Source organism: Aspergillus nomiae, assembly GCF_001204775.2.
Source record: "Aspergillus nomiae NRRL 13137 chromosome Unknown contig00007, whole genome shotgun sequence".
Classification (NCBI taxonomy): Eukaryota; Fungi; Ascomycota; class Eurotiomycetes; order Eurotiales; family Aspergillaceae; genus Aspergillus; species Aspergillus nomiae.
The window spans coordinates 154,976-173,680 of NW_015378062.1; the positions used below are offsets into that span (position 1 = coordinate 154,976).

The 18,705-nt window shown below is 50.8% G+C and overlaps 5 protein-coding genes across 5 annotated transcripts; 4 read left to right on the forward strand and 1 right to left on the reverse strand.

The window, feature by feature from the left end:
• Positions 1–81: 81 nt before the first annotated feature.
• ANOM_000677 (uncharacterized protein) lies at positions 82–3,310 on the reverse strand (the record flags this gene model as incomplete). The annotated part of the gene is made up of 5 exons (XM_015545935.1): positions 82–582; positions 640–843; positions 898–974; positions 1,030–2,871; positions 2,929–3,310. 5 exons carry the CDS (start codon positions 3,308–3,310, stop codon positions 82–84), a joined length of 3,006 nt encoding a protein of 1,001 aa, XP_015411856.1.
• A 1,019-nt stretch (positions 3,311–4,329) lies between these two features.
• Positions 4,330–8,398, forward strand: ANOM_000678 (uncharacterized protein; the record flags this gene model as incomplete). The annotated part of the gene is made up of 8 exons (XM_015545936.1): positions 4,330–4,465; positions 4,512–4,670; positions 4,736–4,797; positions 4,854–5,571; positions 5,631–5,926; positions 5,978–6,226; positions 6,608–6,912; positions 6,964–8,398. The coding sequence occupies 8 exons, from the start codon at positions 4,330–4,332 to the stop codon at positions 8,396–8,398; spliced, it is 3,360 nt and encodes a 1,119-aa protein (XP_015411861.1).
• A 1,715-nt stretch (positions 8,399–10,113) lies between these two features.
• ANOM_000679 (putative integral membrane protein (Pth11)) lies at positions 10,114–11,573 on the forward strand (the record flags this gene model as incomplete). The annotated part of the gene is made up of 7 exons (XM_015545937.1): positions 10,114–10,327; positions 10,380–10,447; positions 10,513–10,698; positions 10,751–10,814; positions 10,865–10,956; positions 11,013–11,157; positions 11,224–11,573. The coding sequence occupies 7 exons, from the start codon at positions 10,114–10,116 to the stop codon at positions 11,571–11,573; spliced, it is 1,119 nt and encodes a 372-aa protein (XP_015411862.1).
• Positions 11,574–12,500: 927 nt separating this feature from the next.
• ANOM_000680 (uncharacterized protein) lies at positions 12,501–13,229 on the forward strand (the record flags this gene model as incomplete). The annotated part of the gene is made up of 3 exons (XM_015545938.1): positions 12,501–12,754; positions 12,802–12,899; positions 12,946–13,229. 3 exons carry the CDS (start codon positions 12,501–12,503, stop codon positions 13,227–13,229), a joined length of 636 nt encoding a protein of 211 aa, XP_015411913.1.
• Positions 13,230–16,265: 3,036 nt separating this feature from the next.
• ANOM_000681 (uncharacterized protein) lies at positions 16,266–17,884 on the forward strand (the record flags this gene model as incomplete). The annotated part of the gene is made up of 3 exons (XM_015545939.1): positions 16,266–16,637; positions 16,714–16,755; positions 16,844–17,884. The coding sequence occupies 3 exons, from the start codon at positions 16,266–16,268 to the stop codon at positions 17,882–17,884; spliced, it is 1,455 nt and encodes a 484-aa protein (XP_015411912.1).
• Between the last annotated feature and the right edge of the window lie 821 nt (positions 17,885–18,705).

The following is an 18,705-nucleotide window of genomic DNA, read 5'->3' on the forward strand; positions in this document are numbered from 1 at the left end:
CACCTTTGTGCTTTATAGTACTTCCTGTAGACGCTTCAAAGAAGTACTAGTAGTATATACCATTCAGGTTCGATTTGACACCTACTGAGCTCTATTGAACTCATCAATCACACTCCTCGGCTCCCAGTACTCCCCTAACTTCGTCCACTCCATATCCAATCCAAACCCCTGCGGACCACCAATACCCAGTCCTTCTTTTGTCGTCCACAGCGGATGCGCTGCCATTGCAATTACATTAACCTTAAGACCATATCGGAGTTCCTGCGATCCAATCGCCCCGCCATCATGTCCCAGTATCGAAATCAGATCAGGGGCAGTACAGATGACTTCTTGCTTGGGTAGGTCCTCTGGAGCATCAGGGTCCGTATAAGCGGCATAGAGAAACTCATTCTGGAAGGGAATAACCAAGCAGCGACTCTCCTCTAGCATACCATCACGACAGCTAGAAGAAATAGCAGTCTCCCGTTCGTCACTACTAAGAGGCGCAAGCAGACAATACCCCATTGTGTAGCCGCGGCTAACATCTCGTTTGACATCGATGACCTTGCCAGTGTATAGGAGTTTTCCGGGCGAGGTGTCGAACTGTTCAGGTTAGCGTTAATCCCGTACCCAAGTAGAGAAACGAGGAGTGGGGTGTACAATAGCTTGAATCATGTCTGCCTTTGATTGCCGAGCACGATACACGGCTCTCCCAATGTACCACGCCTGGGAGATGGTGTTCGGTATGATGTATTTCTTGGTCTCCGCGCCGGTAAGCGGTGCAGTCGATAGAGCGACCTTGTTTCCTAGATCAACGCATTGACTTCGTGCCATTGTCTCGGCGCGACGGCTGCTTTCGGCGTGCTGTTGGGATTAGAATACAGTTGTATGTGTGGAGGTGTATAGGGCCCATCATACTAAAATGATTGATACATTCCCTCTGCCATCTGCCACAGCGCATGGAGTGGCGGAGAGCCCATAGACGTATGGCGTACCTAGAATGTTAGTACACATGGTGTCGATGTGGCGTTGTTGAGTCAGACAACTCACAGTGCTCAAGTGTTGGATATGCCCTCCCCATCAAGTCCCCATCCACCACCGGAATGTCGTACATCACGCCGGAGGGGAATGCCGATAAACCATTCCCGCCTCCAATCTCGTCTGTGACAATGGCGTGGAAATCCTTCTTGCCGGTAATGCGCGCGCAGCTTTCAATCGCGAGGGCCAGTTCTGTCCCTGCTGAGAGACGCTCGCTGGATACGCTAGGGGCACCGAACCACGAGCCCATAACGCATACATCCGAGTCTCTTAAGCTTGCAGGCTTGACGACCCGCATGTTTCCCGCATATCCCGGAGATTGAAGGAACTGGAGGCAATGGAGGTACTGTATCCGCGAGGGACCACCACCGCCTGTTCCTAGGACTCCTGTGCCGGCGGCCATAAGCTCTAGATCGACGGGGGATATGTACCATGTGTTGTTGCGGACGTCGGGTTTATATGTATCTAAATCGATCTGGAGCGATGGCTTCGCCGCGAAATGAGCTGTCTCACGCGGTTTGTCCGTCTCTATGGGCTCTTCCTCGTTTGCTTCTAGTTCGTCATATACATTCCCCTCTAGAGCCTTGGGCTGTGGTGCATGGTCAACATCCACGGGGGCAAGGTTCCCAATAGCCTTGATAACAATCCGTGTCGCCTTGTTCGTAGCATAGGCAAGAGGGATCTTCTCGATTGTAGCAATGCTAACCGCTTCCTTTTCTGCTCCACGAGCAACAGCTGCATCAATAGCTCGTTGCTTCGCAGCCTCGAGCACCTTCTTCTCATCACGGCCCTCTAGTAACTCAATCACATCTATCTCCCCAGCTACTTTAGCAATGGCTGCACCAACAGCATTCGCAGAGTCATGATGTGGCGGCATGATGCACTCCGCGACACCATTCAAAGCGTCCATATGAACGACTGAGCCACCACCCACGAGCAGCAGCACAACCGGCTGGCTGGAGATCTTCATACCGTCGATAGCACGTTCGAGGATCTTCCGAATCTGTTGGCGCGCTTTGGTGACAACCTGCGCAGGAATGTCTTCTACCTTCCTGCGGTCTCCAATCTCGGCCTTTCCAGATGCTGTCACGATATCCGTTGCAGTCAGCACATCACCACCAAATACTCTGGCACGGGTAGTGAGATAATGGCCGACAGACTCGGGCCCAACACTGACAACCCCCGTCTGTTCATCCACACCCACACGACTGCCACCACCGAGCCCAACCGACAGAACCTCTGGCATTGAGAACGCAGTCCGCACGCCTCCAACCTCCACGAAGTTCGGTGCCTGACGAGGCAAGCCCGATGGAAGCAGCGCGCAGACGTCCGTAGTCGTTCCACCGATGTCAACGACTAACACCTGCTGATCCGCTTGTTTCGCAGAACCACCCCGATCCAGGGAGGCCAGGAAGGCCGCGTCGGTCATGCTGTTCGTCGGCCCACTGGCGAAGGTCTTGATGGGCAATTCAGCCGCTGTGGCCGCATCAGTCAAGGTGCCATCATTCTGGGTCAGATACAACGGGCAACAGAGTTGCAGTTTGGCCATTGCGCTGCAAAACGCTCGCACCGTTTTACGGGCGAAGGCAAGAATGGAGGCATTGAGGATCGTCGCGTTTTCTCTCTCCAGGAAGCCGATGCGACCGATCGAATGCGAACAGACGATGGATAGCGAGGGGTCGAAGCCGAGCATGAGCTGTTTACAGGTCTCTTCGTGGATCCCATTGTGATCCAAAGGTGAAAACACGCCGAGAAGAGCGACCATCTTGATGCCTGCATCTTGAATGCTATCCACGGTAGCTTTAATCTGCTCTACATTCAATGGTGCGATTTCGCGCCCGTCGATTTCAAGACCTGGTACTATCACTCAGTACCACGCCCCGATATAAGACTCAAAGATAGAATACGCACCACCATCCAAGTAAAACACCGGACCGCCCACGATCCTCTTCAAATCGGATGGAAACTCCGCGAAAGGCGGCACCTGTTTCGTGAAGGGACCACAAAGCCGCACGACAGCGACTTTACTCAGACGACTCGAGTCAGCCTGGACGACCGCATTGACAAAATGCGTCGTGCCGATCGCGACACTAACAACATCCTGTCTATCGACATGGGACTGCTCCAATACATCCTGAATGGCAGTATATATCCCAGATGTCACGTCCAGGGTCGTCGGGGTTTTGGTGGACGCGCACACACCGCGCGAGGGAGAGCCAGTAGCGAGGATATCGATGATGGCAGCGTCGGTATTGGTGCCGCCGACATCGACGCCGATGCGATACTTGGCCATTTTGATCTGGGGTGAACCTTGCAGACAGGTGTCGATTAATTGGTATTCGCTATGGCGTGCTTATGAGTACTTTTGGAATGTTTCCGCTTGAGGGTGTTGCCATTCGCTGTTCCAGTCGGAGGGTATTCTTCCTGTCGAGCAATCGGCACATACACTTCTATTCAGAATAAGCAGGTTGTCATGTAGTTAATGGCTGGAGGTAGAGAGATTAAGTTGGCTGGTGGTCGAGTGGCGTGTCGATTAGGGCGCGGGGAATCGGCTGACCCCTCACGGGAGACGAAGATAAGATGGATGTACTAATAGTCTATATATTATTAGTTAGGGCATATTTTGAAAGACATACAGACGGCTTTCATTTAGAGGCTTCTTGGAAATATCACGGCACCTATGATCTAGTTCTATTGTATATACATCCAAGAAATCTAGTGAGAAGCACTTTTGTATCTTAACCGCTGCTTGTTACTATGTCCTCGCGATGGTTAGGGGCTATAAAGGGCAAAGAAAAGAAAGAGAAATAAAATGAGGGAAGAAGAATAAATGAGGTAGAGGACAAAGAGGCAATATTTTATATATTGGCCGATTGCTGAGCTCTTCGACCATAATATGGCTGTTCTCAACACCACTCGGACGTCCCTCAGTATCCAGAAGGTTTCACTTTGACCGACCAGTCCTCTAAGCATTTGCCTTTGCTATGTAATTTCTTTTGTTAGTGTCTTGATCTGGCTGCAGCCCTGATACTAGTGCCTCATGCAAAAAGTTATGTCGGATGCAAGAAGCATGAAATATAGCGAATCACAACTGCATAGACAAGGACCTCACCCTGTTTGCTTCCTGCAAGTGGACACCGAGATTCTGTCCTTATTTCGCTGTGTAACAGATGCGCGTCTCCATCACGAGAAGACCCCAATCAAGCATCTTGCCCACATTGACAACCTCTGGTCTCTCTTCCGGGATTATCTACATCTACCTGCACTGTCACCCTACTGATACCAGGTATTCATTCATATGCTTTGATCAATATGGGGAATACTATCCTCAGATACCTCGAAGTCCCTTATGAAGGAGCAAACATCCCCAACCGTTGGATCAACGACGACATTAAGCCTGTCGAAGCAGGTCGGAGAACCTGGAATTTCTGGACGTTCCATAACTTTTGTATGCTCATCTGGCATTGCAGAGAGGGAACACTCTGACAAAGCAGGCGTTCTGGCCAGCTCAAATATCTCGGTGTACATGATAGGAAGTTCGTTGATTGCCATGGGATTAACCTGGCGTCAGTCGCTGGCTGCGATCGTCGCTGGCAATATAATTGCCGTCGGGCTACTTGTGATTAACTCATTACCGGGGATATTTTACCATAGTAAGTCCACAGCTCTTGTAGCAAGCAGGACTGACATCCATAGTCGGGTTTCCTTTGGTTAATAGGTATGTCTGGGGCCTTTATGGCAGTCTATTTGTTCTATGGAACCGGATTTTACTCTCCATCGGTGAGTTGCTCATCCCAACTGGCATCGCTAGAACTCGACTGACATTTACCTTGTAGTCTGGTGTAGGTCTCTCATTGTCGATGCTAGCCGCAGGTAACTCACCATGCATGATAGATGCGGTTCAAGCATGGATTGGCGGGGAATGCACCTACGTCTGTCTGCGCGCAATTTGGCCATCTCTCGAAAGTCGAATTCCGAATCAGATGCCTCAGTCGACAGGAATGACCACGGCACAGTTTGTGGCGTACATCATCTTCATGGTGCTCTCCTTGCCGGTGCTGCATATCCGTCCCCACAAACTGCAGATATTCTTCTATATCTCGTCGGCCACGATCGTAGTATTTGAGATCGTTATCCTTATTTGGGCGCTGGTCAGTATGGACAGCAGCGGGTTTGGCAGTACGATCTCAGAGCCCGGAGCTGGCGGTTCTGGATGGAAGATTGCGTTTGGTATCGTGAGTACTATCGGCGGCGCAGCTGCTGGAATCCTGAATCAGAATGATTATACAAGGTTTGCACGAACACCTCGTGAGGCAATTCTCGGACAACTAGTCAGCTTTCCCTTTTATAGCATTCTATGTGCGACCGTCGGCATTCTGGTCACGGCAGCCACGCAGAATCGCTACGGTCAGCCGCTGTGGAATTTGCCCACCCTGCTCAGCGCCGTCATGGACAATGGGGGTTCGCGCTCCAGAGTAGCCGTGTTCTTTGGAGGAGCTGCGCTGAGTGTGTCGCAGATGGGATTGAACGTGCCAGCGAATGCACTAGCAGGAGGTTAGAATTCCTCGTTATTGCTAACATTTCTTGCCCAGCTAACCTCTGCGCAATGATAGGGTTTGACATGGCGGCTACGTTTCCGAGATATATAAACCTTCGTCGCGGTGCCTATATCACAGTCCTAGTATCGATCGCATGCAATCCGTGGAAGCTGGTCAACACGGCTACCACATTCTTAGCAGTTCTCAGTAGTTACTCAATCTTTCTGGGACCTATGGTCGGGTCAATGATAGCGTCTTATTTCGCTGTGATGCGGCGCAAGATCAAGGTGGAGGACCTGTTTCCATGCCACGGGGACAATCGAGGTATCTACTGGTACACCAACGGGGTGAATTGGCGGGCCCTAGTGGCGGTTAGCCATTTCCAATACGTGAGCTTTGTACAATTACGCTGACGACAGCAGTGGCTTTGTGGCATGGTTCCTTCACTCCCTGGTTTCGTGGCCCATGTCGATCCTACCGTGGCCATTCCCATGGGGTTAACCCAGATTTACTACATTTGCTTCCTCACCGGCACGGCAATTAGTGCCGCGGTCTTCACGGCATTGCAATATATCTTTCCGACCCCTGAAGTGAGGCGTTTCGTCGAGAAAGCGCCGTCGCCGGGACTGTTGATGCCGGAATACCGATTGCGATGGGACCGAGAGGATTCGGTGCATGAGCCTGTGGACTAAAGTCTAAGCGAACCGGTGAGCAGCAGGAGGTATTTTCCACTTGGCTGGACTCAATTTTTGATAAACTGATAATTAACTTATATTGCACTATAAAATGAATTACTCCGGCGTACACCATAGGGTGTGATAGGCTCGAGCACAGCGGGTTTTTCTCGCACGTTTAGCCGGTCAATTTATTAGCTCCACCGCGTCCTTTAGGTTACAGTAGTTCGTCTCCGGTGGATATTGGAGACCCAATGGCATGAGCGCGACCCATCAGAAGGTTTTACCTGAATCAGGAACTAGATTTAGGAGTAGCGTTGCCTTAGACCAGTCAGTCATAGCGTTCCACTTTACGTGTGAGGGATCATAAAGGTACAGCGCGCCCCGGCTTGCCTTGCATTCCATCCCTTCGCCCCTCGACACAACCAAAATGTTCGGTCAAGCTACAGGGTTGTCGCTTTTGACGGGCCTCCTGGCCGCGGCTCTGCGAACGCTGCCTCCAACTGTCGCTGCTTTCCTGGTGATTCTTGCTGGCCGACCCAGGATGTCTGGGCCAAATTCAACGAGTCGGTTGACGGCCGCCTGGTAGCCACGGTGCCTTTGGGTACACCATGCCATGACCCCAGTTATAACGCTGCTGAATGCAAGACGCTCAGCGAGCAGTGGACAAACCCGGAGCTTCAGTAAGTTTGCGCCTTGTACTAATCACTGAAGCGCTTCCGCTAATTTCGTAGCTATGAAACCTCGTCGTCGATTATGGCTCCTTGGTACACTAATGGAACCTGCGATCCCTTCCACCCTCAATCGAAGCCCTGCACCCTCGGTAACTACGTGGTTTACGCTGTCGATGTGGCTAAGCCCGAACATGTCTCCTCGGCTCTGAAGTTCGCGAAGGAACATAACATCCGTGTGGTTCCCCGTAATACCGGCCACGATTACAACGGCAAGTCGACCGGAGCCGGCGCGCTGGCCATCTGGATGCACCATCTCAAGGACATCGAGATCAAGGACTACAAGGACAAGCACTACCAAGGCAAGGCCATCAAGATGGGCGCCGGTGTGCAAGGCGGAGAGGCGTACGCAGCCGGTGACAAGGCGGGTCTCCAGGTGGTGGGCGGCGAATGTCCCACCGTGGGAATTGCTGGAGGTTACTCCCAGGGTGGAGGCCATTCGGCCCTGTCCTCGCGGTATGGACTTGGCGCCGACCAGGCGCTCGAGTGGGAGGTGATCGATGGCGAGGGTAACTTCATTACCGCCACTCGCGACAACGAATACTCCGACCTCTTCTGGGCGCTCAGCGGTGGCGGTGGTGGTACCTATGGTATCACTTGGTCGCTGACCTCCAAGGCGCACACTGCCACGCCTGTGTCGGGCTACAACTTGAGCTTCACCAATGATGGCATCTCCCAGGATACCTTCTACGAGGCTGTCTCGCTCTGGCAGACCGTCCTGCCCTCTGTCGTGGACGCCGGTGCCATGTCCGTCTGGATGTTCACCAACACCAGCTTCCTCATCACGCCGTTGACCGGTCCCAACATCCCCGTTGCTGACCTGGTGGCACTCGTGAAACCGTTCACCGATGGACTGACCAAGCTGGGAATCAAATACACGACCTACTCCGAGCAGTTCGACAGCTACCTGGAGGAATTCACCGCCATGCAGGGCGCGATCGCGGTGGGCACCGCGCAGTATGGTGGATGGCTGATCCCCCGGTCGGTGGTGGAAAACAACAACGACGGACTTACGGCCGCATACAGACACATCACCGAGGATGGCGCCACGTTTATCGGCGTGGGTCTGAATGTTTCCAAGGCGTTAGTGGGGGATGTGGACAACGCGGTGCTGCCCGCCTGGCGCGAGACCCTGATCCACACCACCCTCACCACCCCCTGGAAGTGGGATGCGCGAGCTGAGATGCTGGCCGAGCAGGACAAGATGACCAATGATTATATCCCGGCCTTGACCAAGGTCGCGCCGAACTCTGGGGCGTACCTGAACGAGGCCGACTTCCGTCAGCCCAACTGGCAGAAGTATTTCTACGGCGACAACTACGCTACCCTGCGCAAGATCAAGGCTAAATACGACCCGGACAATCTCTTCTACGCCACTACCGCTGTCGGGGCGGACGAGTGGACCGTTCGTGAAGATGGCCGTTTGTGCAGTGTTTAAGTCGGGGGGGAAACAAGAGTGGTGGAATTTTTTACGGAACTGTAAATAGACTAGACCAGGCTATAAAGTTATTTAGATTGACAATCATCCACAGTCTCTCTTCGCCCATTCTTGGGAAAACCAATCCGTGGAGTCCAATGGCGGCGTTTCACCGGACTTTCTCCGCTAGTGGATACGGTGGAGCTCGATGCTTAGGGTCAATTGCAACGTCAATCACAATTCTTTCCCTGAAGGTTCCTGCGTAATGTCCGGCAGGTTTTATCGATTGCATAACCGAAAAGCAATGTCGTAATTTGTCTCCGACCAATGGTTTCCAGCCCCCAAAACTGGTCAATGCTATGTGGAGATCCGATGGAGGCAGCATTGGTTCCCAGTATCAGGCCAGATTCCAGAAGGCAGAAGGGATTGATTGAACATAAGAAGCTGGACCTCGGCTACGGCATTGCTCGGAGGACGGAGCCTGCAGTAGTTCCGTTAATATATGCATTTTGTAATCCGCAGGACCATTTTCCAGAGCAAACGCATTTGGCAGGTCGACCGTGGCCACATTCCGCTCGTGGCGCCTGTCGTGGGTATTTTTAAAGCTTATCCAGGGCAAGGGTTGACCTTTTTCCATGGGCGATGCGCTTATCCTGCCCTTGCATACGTAGCCCAGTAAATAGATTCCCATCGAAACCATGGTTGCAAGTCCACCTTAGATCGCCGTCTCGATGAGCCACTGTGCAGATCTGCGCACTGCCATCATCCATCCATGGGTTTGATCTTGGGTTCAGGCCCTTCCTCTTGGTGATTGGCGTCTTGTTCAAGGGTACAAGCAATGATCGGATTTTTCTACTTGGTGCATCACGTCAGAATCCACTTTTTCTCTCCACATCCACTGATGCCTGTTGCCCGATTGGGAGCATCTCGTCACGTGGGAATCGGGATATCATCGGTAGTGTCTTTGCATGTCTCGCAGCTGCAAATTCAATTCCTATTTAGCCAAGCTTCCAGGTCTGAGTCCTTATTAAGCAAGGCCTTTGGTCCGTATTGTGGGATCCTTGCGGTTCTGCGTGCACAGTACACAGACTGGTGTGGACGGCCAGCTTGGGATTCCGTATATGTGTTGCATAATAGACTGATTGCTTCATATCCCTTTGCCTATTGTACTCAATTCCTATACTCTGTAGTCAGATCGCATATCATCCACGTGGGTGCCGAACCAAAACACGCCGAGAAATAGGGTCAACGGCGTCACGAGAAGCAATTTATTCGTAACGAATTTCCGAAGTAGTCCGAGTCTGCAATGCTAGGCCACTACTCGGCACCATTAATCAATATGCAGTGGACCAGATTATTATCCGACCCATAGCCCCATACACCGGTCAAACTTAGAATACGGGGCCCATCAAGCAGCATCCCAACCTTCAGGGCCGTTCACTCGGGCCCCTCGTCTTTCCAGAAGACTGGCTCAGCTGGGCAGCTGCAGGGGGGGCACAATTAGTAGGCCTCGTGGTGGAGAGGGCAATTCCTGGTGGCGTTCTTCTGCAACTAGTTACTGCAGAGTGAGATTGTTATTGATCCTTGGTAGGAAATGAGAAGGAAAAATTGAATTTACTCCGTAGAACAGCCGCTTCGTTCTTAGAATGTGCAAGGTTGATGTGTCTTTATCCCCCGGCCTAGCCCCCAGTCTGCGATTGACATGCGTTGCTGAGCTGTGATACTGCTCCAACACTATGGGCTGGGTGTATAACCTCGACAAGCCCGATCCACACAGCGAAATCTCCCAGGTCATTGCCGTATTGCTGGTGTTCACGATCGCGGCCCTCCTAGCGGTTGCCCTGCGGTTCTACATCCGAATCCACACAAAGAGAGCATTATGGCTGGATGACTATGCCGCGCTGTACAGTGCGATCATGACCGCTGGATACTGTGCATCTAGCATACTTCGTGAGTGGCCTTTCATGGCGGTTGGAGGAGGATGGATCCCTAACTGCTACAGAAACGCGATGGGGTCTTGGCCTTCATGCCGAGTATTTTCCTACGGCCAACGTGAAGCAATTCAGTAAGGTGCGTCGTGGTTTTCTGACCGCGCTTCCGCAGCATGTATAGACGCTCTAACGTTGGCTCACCAGATACAATATGCCGGCGGCCCGCTATATTCGATGTCCCTGCTGGGGTTCAAGGTCTCGCTACTGGCGTCGTATCTCCGCATCGGCGGATTCGTGAAGATGTATCGAACGATCATTATCGTTGCGATTGCCGCCGTAGTGGTCAATCAAATCATCTTCACTTTCCTCTTTATCTTCCCCTGCAAACCTGTATGGCATTGAGTCCAGTATACTAGTACGCGATGATGTTGACGGGCCACAGATCGCAATGCAATGGGATTCTGAGCTTACCGGGACTTGCATCAACACCCTCAAGTCATACTATGGTGCGTATAAACACCACTCACCTGGCTGATGGTTAACTAACACCCTCCAGCTCTTGCAGGAACCAGTTTAGGGTTTGACCTCGTCATCATCGCCCTCCCTCTGCCAGTCCTCTGGAACCTACAGCTCGGAAAACGCCAAAAGGTACTCACTACGCCCACCTACCACAAGAGTCCACTGACCTAACTCCAATACCCCAGGTCGCCCTCTGCTGCGTCTTCGCCATCGGCTTCTTCGTCACAATCATCCAGATAATCCGCATCTTCACCATCGCGCGACTAAAGACCTACACGGACAGCAAACCGGTGATTCTCTGGTCCATCGTCGAGATCAGCCTAGCAGTCCGTCCACCCTCAATCCCTCCCACTCCATAACTCCCCAAAACTAACATCCCATAACCCAACTTAAAAGGTAATAATCGCCTGCGTCCCAACCTACGGCCCCTACTTCCGCGTCTTCGTCTCCACCATCAGCTCCTACCGCCGCCGCCCCACAGGACAAGATTACCCCCTCACGTCGGGGAACCGCCAAACGAGCCGGAAAACGGTCTCAGCACTCTGGGGCGAGACGATGTCCCGGAGGGCATGCGGCCGTACGATAACAGCACGCCGCATAGGACGATGATCTCGTCGTCGAAAGTGAGCGCGGATAATGACTCCGAGGAACATATCTTGGGAAACCCTCAGGGCATGTTTGCCACCGTGGGCGACCAAGAGAGGGGCATTCATAAGGTTATGGAGGTTACGGTTGAGAGGAATTAATGGGATTTAATCTTGGGTCTGTGTTGTGTTAGTAGGCATTGCTGGAGTAATTGGGGTTTCTTTTGTGGTATGGGGTTATGATTGTATATTATTCTTAATGGCTGTATTGTGGAATAGACTTTCTTGTGTATTATACAAGCTATTAAGATGTGTGGTGATAGGGAATTGACTTTGGTATCTTCAATCGTATGTCTGATAGACACTCTGACCCATGGCCGTGGTTGGCAGTCTGGATTTGGTCGCATGCTGTCGAGGACTAACGATCAAGCGAACTCGCCCGGCACTGGGCCCATTTATAGCTCCCCACAGCAGAGCTTACAGTAAGGTGAGACCACATCCCAGCTGCCAATAGCAATCATGGAACCAGATCTAATACCATTATGTCATACTATCAGCCAGACACAAAGTCTAAGCGGTGGTGTGTTGTCATCCTCCTACCAAGACAGGCATAATGCAGATCAGGTACCCACAGTCCAGGACATTTCTGTACGGTGTCTCGTAAAAGTAAAGCCCATTTATCCAAAGGCTTAATTAAACCCCTGTCAATTAGCCGAGGCGATACTAGTTCTGGGTCTAGGCGCAGCATATCCCTGCTCAATCGCACGGATTCTGCATCGAGTAGGTGGTGACATTGTCTAAGTTGCAATGTAATCATGTAGGTGAATGGGCCAAATCTGCATAGAGGAGTATGCGCATTACCTTGGTTTTTGTTAGGTCTGGCTGCAGCTGCTTAGCTTCATGCAGATGCTGTGCCACACGATGTCGAGTTATGGCTGTAACCTCATGTTATAGCATGCGTTCACGTTTAGCAATGGCTACCCCCGCTATATCAGGCATTATATACATGGTCGCAAGCATGCTAGAATATATCATCTTATCTCTCTGTGCTTCTCGTAGAATCGAAGTCCTTGTTGTATCCCGGTCAATATGGATATCATGGCCTCTCTACCCAGCGTTGCGGCAATCGTCAACGGGGCCGACCTGGATCCAAGCAACATACCCCAGGTCGAGAGCCTCTTCGCTCAGTTTGTCAGTCTGTCTCCCGCCGGAAAGGACGACCAGCGCGGATCCTTCGTGGACAGAGTGTTCCCGCTCTTCGGCGACCATGCCGTGATAGACGGCTCCAGTGCATACGAAGCCCAGCGGCAAGTCCCATGGACGTCTATCAAGCCGCCGAGAGAGTCCGCGTGGAGCAGACGGATGCGCTAAGCGATGTCGCAGGACTTAGGCTCACGAACGTAATCCAACCGATTTCCTCAATGGGCATCAAGCAGAGCAAGAGACTCGGCGGAAACCCATTAGGGCTGGAGGAGGTTGACCAGCAGTGTATGTCACCTCTGCCTTGGTGCAAAAACTAGCTAATCAGATCCAGGGTTTCTGGTGGTGGCCGATTGGAATGACCCTGCAGACGGAGACCGGGTGCGCCAAGCGATGCGTCGCATAGTAGACGCCGCTGAGGCGACTGCAAAAGCCAATGGGACGTATCTTCCCTACCAGTATTGCAATTATGCCGCGCGGGATCAGGATCCATTGGCTAGTTATGGGGCGGAGAATGTGGCGAGGCTGAAGGCTGTTGCTTCCAAGTATGATCCTGATGGCGTCTTTCAGACGTTGCAGAGTGGGGGATGGTTGCTTTCTAGGTGCTCTATGGAATAATTTGGCACGGATATGAAATCACAGTGTCTACTGAGAAGTTGTTCAAAGGCGCGTTAGTTTCAGATACGACTATATGACAGCTGTAAAATATGTAGACATCTACTCACTGATATTGATATGTAACTCTTGGTACAGGATACTAGACTGGCATTTATCAAGGGCCATGGCTATATGATCATCAAGATATACTCCAAAAGTGTAGATCAATACAATTGGAATACCAATCAAACTCCATATGGACGAAAATTTCTCAAAGTGCCCTCTCTGCAGAAGAATGGTTCTACTCGATACAGCCATGATGAAAAAAGGCACACCGTCGCATATTTTTTGACTAGTAGATAGAGTAAGCGAACTAGTCCACATAACACATAACAACGAGCAACACAACTGAGCCCGTCCATGACAATTCAGGTATGCTATTCTTTTACGTCCCTTGTCGGGACTTCAAGGCCTTCCTGGCTACAGAATCCCAGAGCACCAACACACAGACAACACAGGATCTCCACCCCCAGTGGAACTCATATGTGAGCAAGACAGGGCGAAAACTATATCTAACAACAAAGTCAGCAGAAGAGCACAGCAAGTTGTGAAATCCAACATACCATTATGTGTCCTGTTGCTCCTCTGCTTTTGCGCAGTACAGGAGCTTTCCTTTCTGTTGCCCCTTCGCGTTATAGGGCCAACGGCATCCATGGCCGTACTCCTTAAGGCATTTATCGCTAACACCGTCAAGGGTGTCCTCTCCCTTTCCTACTGTGTGTGCTATCAGGTATGGTCTGGACGCGGGGCGGTCGCTTTCCAAGGTCCCATCACAGGCAGAGTGCGTTTCACCGTACCATCCGCAATCTGGGTACGTCTCGTTCTGGTAACATGTCCGTACCTCGCCCTTGGCTGATACATACGCAACAAACAGTGCTAAGACCCATAGTGTGAGGTACATGATCGTTTGGTGATTGTATATCGGCCGGCTAGTTGATAGAACGATATAACATCAATATAAAATCAGATGATGAAATTAGCACAAGGACAGACTGGCTACCTCGCCGTTTATATATCATAAAAATATCTAGCACAGAAAGCCCATTAGCCACACTACAGAACAAAGGAGGAAGTGAAACACGAACCTGAAACACCGAAAGAGACGAGAAGGTTCAACACTTTGATTTACACCAGAGGGCTTTCTGGTAGAACCTGTGGCAAGTAAGACCAAATTCTTCATGCATGATTCACTTATTTTGACTGGTGGTTCTCTTATGATGGAGTACCAATACTGAACTTCGTCCCTCATTTGGCAAAGACCTCACTACCGTCCTTTGTGCTCCTACAAAAAGTCGCGCTTCCGTTCCATTAGCATTCCGGATATTCGTCACTTTGCCGGCATTTCGCAAATGCACCGGTGGCGAGGAGGAGTAGGCCCTAGAGTTTGAGACTCATTGTTGTTCCAGGCAGAGGTTAGAGGGGAAACAAAGATCAAGGTGCTGTGCTAGGTAGATAGATGGGTATATTGCCAGAAGAATGGGCAGTTGTTTATCTTTATCTACTTCAGATCGTTCCGTTATATCAATGAACTCAATGGTATCCCTTTCGCCACGTTTGATCTTCAAAGAAAGGGAAAACAAGATGATACCGAGCTTTGTGTGGCGATGTAGCCCCGTAAAAATACATTCAAGATAATGGGCCCTTTGTAAAGGCTCAGGTTTTGCTGCGAGCGGAATGATTATTGTTTAACAAGCGTAATCGAGAGAACCACATCAAGTATTAGGACAAGTATCTCTCGCCTGACAAGTTGTTTCACGGTGAAACATGGAAATGCCCATGTTTCTTTGCTGGAAGGGCATCAAAGATCCCATCGATCCTAACCTATTTAGGAACTTTCAACCACCTTTTCCTTCATATTATTGGTCATGTTACCTCCGGCTGGACTTAAGATGCTTTTACGCAGGCCAAACCTGGAAGATATCTAGTTGACAGATCCTTGGAGAGTAAAATAAAGACTGTATATAGCTAGAAAATCTAAGAGTTTCTTCCTTTGTTTTGCCGGCGCCACCAATATAGAGCCTGGTATCGAAGATAAAAACTGGGGCCATTCTACCCTTCATCCATTTGGCCAGACTCACACCCAGCATTATTAGTCTGTAATCTGGATCACCACGTTCAATCCACTCCTAGGTGACCTTACAAGTTACCTTCAGCTCAGTCTCTTGAATGCCATACGGCCAGCCACATTGCTCCTGAAGAGATTTCTCGGATTAGGGGTACTTCTGGGGTTCTCTTTATGGTATATTAAGTTCCTAGAAGCTGTGCAAAGGAGAATGAACCACCGCATGATAGTGTTTTGCATAATGTATGTTTATTTCTTGACCCACTAGGGCAATCCAATGGTGCGAGCCGGATCAAAAGTACGACCACCCATGTAAAGACATCTGCAAAAGATGAAGGAGACCAAGACAGAGACCCATTACGATCACCGAGACTCCCTGACCATCTACACGATCAGTGAGCTGGTGATGGCCTTTACTAAGGCCATACGATTGAAGTTTGCCACCAGATGTACTCCGACGATGAACATCCAAGCTCAAAAGGATCCACAGATCGCCGTCCACAACTGCCTCAATAGGCTTGGTCTCCGCAAATAAACAATTTGGCTCAAGAAATAAAGTCCGAGCCTGTGTATTCCTTCTCGAAACCCGATCTACGCAGTAATGCAGGTACGTACGTACGCTCTCTCGTTTCACGATGGACTGGGTCTGCGGAAACCCCACATCAAGTTACTAAATTATCGATAATCTATGTATCATGGTCCAATGTGAACGCGCGTCCAGAATGAAACTTGGGCACTATACAGTGAGCTATGACTGCAATCTCTCCAAATTCTAGACTGCCGGGTTAGAATGACAGAAGAAGAGAAATTCCGGCTCCTCAAACGGTTCTTTATAACCGGGGCACTTGCACTCCCAGACTCCCTCATAAACCATCAACTTGCTGCGTTCTTTTCACGGACCAATAGCCTCGGTGACATCAGGTCATCAATCCAACATGCAGTGGTCCATCCTCCCTCTGGCAGGGCTGGTCGCCGGTGTGTACGCAGCAAAGAACTGCACCGTGGCCCGCTTGACTGAGTTGCTTCCCGAAAACTCAACAGTCTTCTATGCCAACGACTACCCAGCTCACTACAATTTCACCCCACCAGTTAGCCTGAACTATGGCTCAACTTCCAGCCCCAGGGGTATCAGCGCCTATGAGCTTCCCGTTGCTGCATGCATCGCCCAAGCGAACATCACCCTGCCAAACAACACCCAGCATAGTGTTGGCTTCGTTCTACCGGACGACTGGAACGGCCGCTTCCTCGCCAATGGCAACGGTGAATTCTCCGGCTCAATTGGCTGGGACGCTATCGTCTCTCTCCTGGTACGGCTTTGCTGTCGTTTCGTCTGATCTTGGCCACGAGGGGAACAACGGTAGCTTCGGCTATCACAATGAACAGGCTCTGCAGAACTGGGGCCACGTTGCCCTCCACAATGCCGTCGTGAATGGCAAGGCGTTAACGGAGGGCTATTATGGGAAGGAAATTTTCATGCTCTTACTACCGTGGCTGCTCTGCCGGTGGTAAGCAGGGTCTGAAGGAAGTCGAAGAATATCCCGAGGACTTCGACGGTGTCATTGCTGGTGCTCCCGCATGGTGGACCTCCCATCAGCAGCTCTGGAACGTCCTAACAGCCATCTGGAACCTCCCCGAAACGGCAGACTACCATGTCACAAGTGATCAGATGTCTGCTGTTGCTGCCGAGATTCTCAAGCAGTGTGATCCCCAAGACGGCGTGAAGGACAATATCCTCCAGAATCCCTTTGGTTGTGTCTTGGACATTACCACCCTGGCTTGTAACTCGACGTCTAGCAACGATACTTGCCTTACATCCCCGCAAATCGGCACAGTCAACAAGCTCTTCAACCCCTGGGTGGACGCGAACGACACCTTCGTCTTTCCCGGGTACACTCTTGGTACCGAAGTTGGCGCCCCATCCCTCGACGCCGACTTCGTCACGTACATCCAATATATGCTCCAGCTTGGCGGCGACTGGACCTGGGAGGACTGGAACAGCCAAGAGTTGATCGCACTCTCTGAGAAGCTCAACCCCGGGAATGCGACCGCCGACAACTTCAACATCTCTCCCTTTTACGAAAAGGGCGGCAAACTGATCCATTATCACGGATACTCGGATCCAAGCATCGCAACGGGCTCCTCATTCTACTTCTTCAACCACGTTGTGGAGGCCCTTAAGCCGAAGGGGATCCCGATTGAGTCATTCTATCGTTTCTTTCCCGTCCCGGGTATGGAGCACTGCACGTTCTCGCCGGCGGATCAGAACGCCCCGTACTATTTCAACGGTGCGGACCAAAGCGGCTCGCTGAGTGGTACCCACTGGGGTGTTCCTGGTTTCAATGATTCGAAGCATGACATTGTTCTGGCGATCATGGACTGGGTGGAGAACGGGACCACGCCGGATTATCTTATCCCTACGAAGTGGTGGAATGATGATCCTGCTGATGGCGTGGAGATTCAAAGACCTATCTGTCCTTATCCCCAGCTCGCGCTGTACAATGGTACCGGTAACACTAGCCTTCCAGAGAACTGGCACTGTGGGACTTTGTACTAGTCTGCTGGTCTAAGAAATTGGGGATTGCTGAAGGATTCCTCAAGAGATGGGATTGGAGTATATAAGGCTGTGTGGATTTGATGTGGCCAAGGAACTGCTGGTGAGCAAAGCGAGGAGCAATACCTTTGTGTCTGACTGCTATATACACCCAGTAAAAGAAATGCTTCTACAGGGCCAAATTGATTAGCTCGCATCATATGGCTCAGGGATTGAGAATATCGAGCAAACAAGTCAAGTCATATGGTTATGCTATAGTATCCTCTCGAAAAGAACGACTGCTTGTCTTCCTCAGGTTTAGATAACTACTATGTGCTTCTCCAGTAGCTTCTTCGTCATTTGTAGGGAAGATAGTCCATGATGTAGGCTCAATATTCTTCATATTCCTGCGAAATGTGTCTCGCACTTTACTGACTAGCTGGTACAAGGCTCCAGTCCTTGAATGCTGCCGTCATTTGGGATAAGTTCATAAGTATGCCCTCAATATATGAAGGAAGGCACTGTAAAACCAAGTATAGTCTGAAATGCCTGGTTGGAAAAGAAAGAGGAATGGAGCCTCGCTATAGAATACAGCCTCGGTTAAGCCAGAGCCGGAGCATGCTGCAGGACACTCGCACAGAACACCAACAAAATAGACCCGATCACTCTGGTAGCTCTTTGACATCGTGCTTGTTCATTCCTGGACGAGAGTCCTGTACGAGCATGTTGAAAATCCTGTCTTGTAGTATGGGCACAGTCGCAATATCTCGTAGAGTGTGGAGTAGGGTAGCTAATTAGCACCCCGCTTGTTAACCACTTGGTGCGGGGCAGATAATTCTAGACCA